Below are 3,236 nucleotides of genomic sequence, written 5' to 3' on the forward strand. Positions count from 1 at the left end.
CGCCTGAGCAGCCTCAGGGGAGGGTCATGTCCTCCAGCCATCTGCCAGGACAGGCGGCCTCTGCCCGGGTGAGTCAGCACCAGCCTCTGCCCTGGGACTGGCCCTGCTTGGACACCGGGATGGGGGGGGAGGGGTGGCTGGGAAAATGGCAGCAGGTTCCTGCTCAGGGGCCAGCTGCTTCCCCTCCCGCCGGCCCCTCCCTGGGGCCCCCCCACTCCCCACCTCTGGCCACTTGGGCTGTGGTCTGGCGCACTGCATGGGCTCAGAGACCCAATGGCTACGGGAGAAGATGGCCCAGGGGCTGAGGAGTCCCAGCCTCTGCCCGCCGTGCAGGGGTGCGTCACCCCTCCAGAGCACACCGTCGGGGCCAGAACAGGGGTCCTGCCCCATTGTACCATCAGGGAAGCCAGAGCTGGGCGTGGGGATGGGACAGGGCTTCCCAGGGGGGGTCAGTGGTGGAGTCCTGGGGGCGGGGCGTGTGTGCAGACAGCTGCTCACCTGCCAGCCCCGCCCCCAGAGTGTCAGCTGATGAAGACGGAGCGGCCCAAACCCAACACCTTCATCATCCGCTGCCTACAGTGGACCACGGTCATCGAGCGCACCTTCCACGTGGAGACCCCTGAGGAGCGGTACGAGACGGATGCGCGGGGGCCGGGGGAGGGGTGGCGCAGGGTCCTGCTCCCCGGTGGGGAAGGGGGCGAGGCCTTGGCGTCCCCGGCGCCTGGACCTGGAGCACAGGGCCTCCCCCGGCCGCCCTGCAGGGAGGAGTGGACCACTGCCATCCAGACGGTGGCCGACGGGCTCAAGAGGCAGGAGGAGGAGATGATGGACTGCCGGTCCGGCTCACCCAGCGACAACTCGGGGGCTGAGGAGATGGAGGTGTCCCTGGCCAAGCCCAAGCACCGCGTGGTGAGGCCCTCCCCCGTCTGGCAGGGCTCCCTCCTCGGGGGCAGTGCAGGGCAGGGGCGCGGGGCTCCCCGTGCGGCCCCTGACCCCAGGCGCCCGCCTGCCGCCCGCAGACCATGAACGAGTTTGAGTACCTGAAGCTGCTGGGCAAAGGCACGTTCGGGAAGGTGATNCGGAGAACCGCGTCCTGCAGAACTCGCGGCACCCTTTCCTGACAGTGAGTCCCCGGGGGCGCAAGCCGTCTGCGGGATGGGAGGCGCAGATGGGGCTGGACTGTGCTCAGAATTCAGGCCCTTGAGGAGCTGGGGGGGGGGCTGACCCTGCTGTGCACGATGGGGCAGGGATCCGCCTGAGGCGCCCCAGCCCCACCCCCCCGACGCTGACCCTTCTGCACACAACCTTCTGGCTGCTTCCCCTTTGAGGCCCCAGTTAGGAGGGTCGCTGTGTTGGGGGGTTCTTGGCCCAGGAGGGGTGTATGGAAACTCTTAGCGAGCGGCGNCCGGCCCCCCAGGAAGGTGTGGGCAAGCCAGTTAGCAGTGCGGTGGACGGGCTGCTGCTCGCCTGGGGGGTTGGGACCAGGGCCGGGCACCGCGCGGGCTTTCCTGGGGACCCCCCAGGCCCTGTCACCCTCTGCTCAGCACGGCATCCCCACCCCCAGGGCACCGCCTGAGCCAACGCAGCGGCAAAGCAGAGCTGCCCCTTTGCTTCTGTCCAGTTCACGTTCCTTCAAGCGTTTCCTTGTGAGGCGTGACCGGCCCACCCACCGGGGGTCTCCCCTCGTGTGGCTGCCCGGCCTCGAGCCCCGCCCTCCCCTCCGCGTGCCCCTCGTCACAGTCGACGGCAGCTCAGGCGGTGGCCGCTGGCTCCCTCCTGCGGGCTCCCCACAGGACAGGGCGTGGGGCCCGGAGAGCTGGGGACGCAGCATGAGGGCTGGAGCTGGTCTCCGGTCCCGTGAGTCCTGTGAATGGGGCGCATCCCTGGCTGCTGGGTGAGGCCCAGGGTCTGCCCCTCGTGGGGAATGCGTGGTCCTTGGAGCCTTTCCTTTTAAAGCAAGGCTGCCGTGGTGTGAGGCAGGAAGGGGTGCCGGGCGGGAGGGGGCTTCTCAGCCACCGTCCTGCTTCCCGCGTTGGTGGCCTGGAGCCCAGAGCTCCGCGGCCCTGCAGGGAGCCTCTACACGTGCGCCGGAGCCTGCCGGCCCCTAAGCCGCCGACACCCCACACGGAGCCCGCGCCTTCTTCGAGCCCGGCCTGCGGGCGTCGGGGCCCCGGGGGGCACGCTTCCAGCTCCGCTCCCCCCACAGGCCCTGAAGTACTCCTTCCAGACCCACGACCGGCTCTGCTTCGTCATGGAGTACGCCAACGGGGGCGAGGTAGGCCGGCCTCTGCGAGCCTTGGGCGACCCTCCCTGGTGCAGGGACGGCGCCCCGTGGCCCCCCCCCCGTGCCCCGAGGTCGTGCCCCGTGACCCTGACCGTGGCCCTCGTCACCCAGCTCTTCTTCCACCTGTCCCGGGAGCGCGTCTTCCCCGAGGACCGCGCGCGCTTCTACGGCGCCGAGATCGTGTCCGCCCTGGACTACCTGCACTCGGAGAAGAACGTGGTCTACCGTGACCTCAAGGTGGGTGGGTGCGAGCAGGGGGCGCGCGGGCGGGGGAGGGGCTGGCGCTGAGCTGGAGGCCGCCCCGCAGCTGGAGAACCTCATGCTGGACAAGGACGGGCACATCAAGATCACCGACTTCGGCCTGTGCAAGGAGGGCATCAAGGACGGCGCCACCATGAAGACCTTCTGCGGGACGCCCGAGTACCTGGCCCCTGAGGTGTGCCCCTGCTGCGCCCCCCGCCGGCCTGGCGCCCCGGGGCCCCTGGGCGGCCCGTGACCGCGCACCCCCGTGCCCCCAGGTGCTGGAGGACAACGACTACGGCCGCGCGGTGGACTGGTGGGGGCTGGGCGTGGTCATGTACGAGATGCTGTGCGGCCGCCTGCCCTTCTACAACCAGGACCACGAGAAGCTCTTCGAGCTCATCCTCATGGAGGAGCTCCGCTTCCCGCGCACGCTCAGCCCGGAGGCCAAGTCCCTGCTCTCGGGGCTGCTCAAGAAGGACCCTAAGCAGAGGTGAGCCCCTGGCCCTGAGCCGACAGTGCTGGTGAGCGCCCCCCGCCGCCCCCCGTCTCCCGGTTTCCCTTAGGAGCAGTTCAGCGCCTCCCAGGCCAGGATGATGGCCGACACAGTGTCCTCGACGGGAGCCGGCTGGGGCCAGACGGGCAGTGTGGCCCGGCCCTCGCAGCCTCCACACGGGCTCAGGAAGACCCCACCCAGTTTGCAGCACCTGCC

At 70.2% G+C, this 3,236-nt stretch overlaps 1 protein-coding gene across 1 annotated transcript in view; it reads left to right on the plus strand.

The window, feature by feature from the left end:
- AKT1 (AKT serine/threonine kinase 1) overlaps positions 1–3,236 on the plus strand; it is a 17,468-nt gene that overhangs the window by 11,984 nt on the left and 2,248 nt on the right. Inside the window, 8 exon segments of the mRNA XM_077776476.1 lie at positions 518–629; positions 762–909; positions 1,020–1,074; positions 1,077–1,123; positions 2,207–2,275; positions 2,396–2,521; positions 2,592–2,720; positions 2,803–3,052. Coding sequence (XP_077632602.1) covers positions 518–629; positions 762–909; positions 1,020–1,074; positions 1,077–1,123; positions 2,207–2,275; positions 2,396–2,521; positions 2,592–2,720; positions 2,803–3,052 — 936 coding nt within the window.

The sequence above is a fragment of the Crocuta crocuta genome, unplaced genomic scaffold (assembly GCF_008692635.1).
Source record: "Crocuta crocuta isolate KB4526 unplaced genomic scaffold, BGI_CrCroc_1.0 scaffold8, whole genome shotgun sequence".
NCBI classification, from domain to species: Eukaryota; Metazoa; Chordata; class Mammalia; order Carnivora; family Hyaenidae; genus Crocuta; species Crocuta crocuta.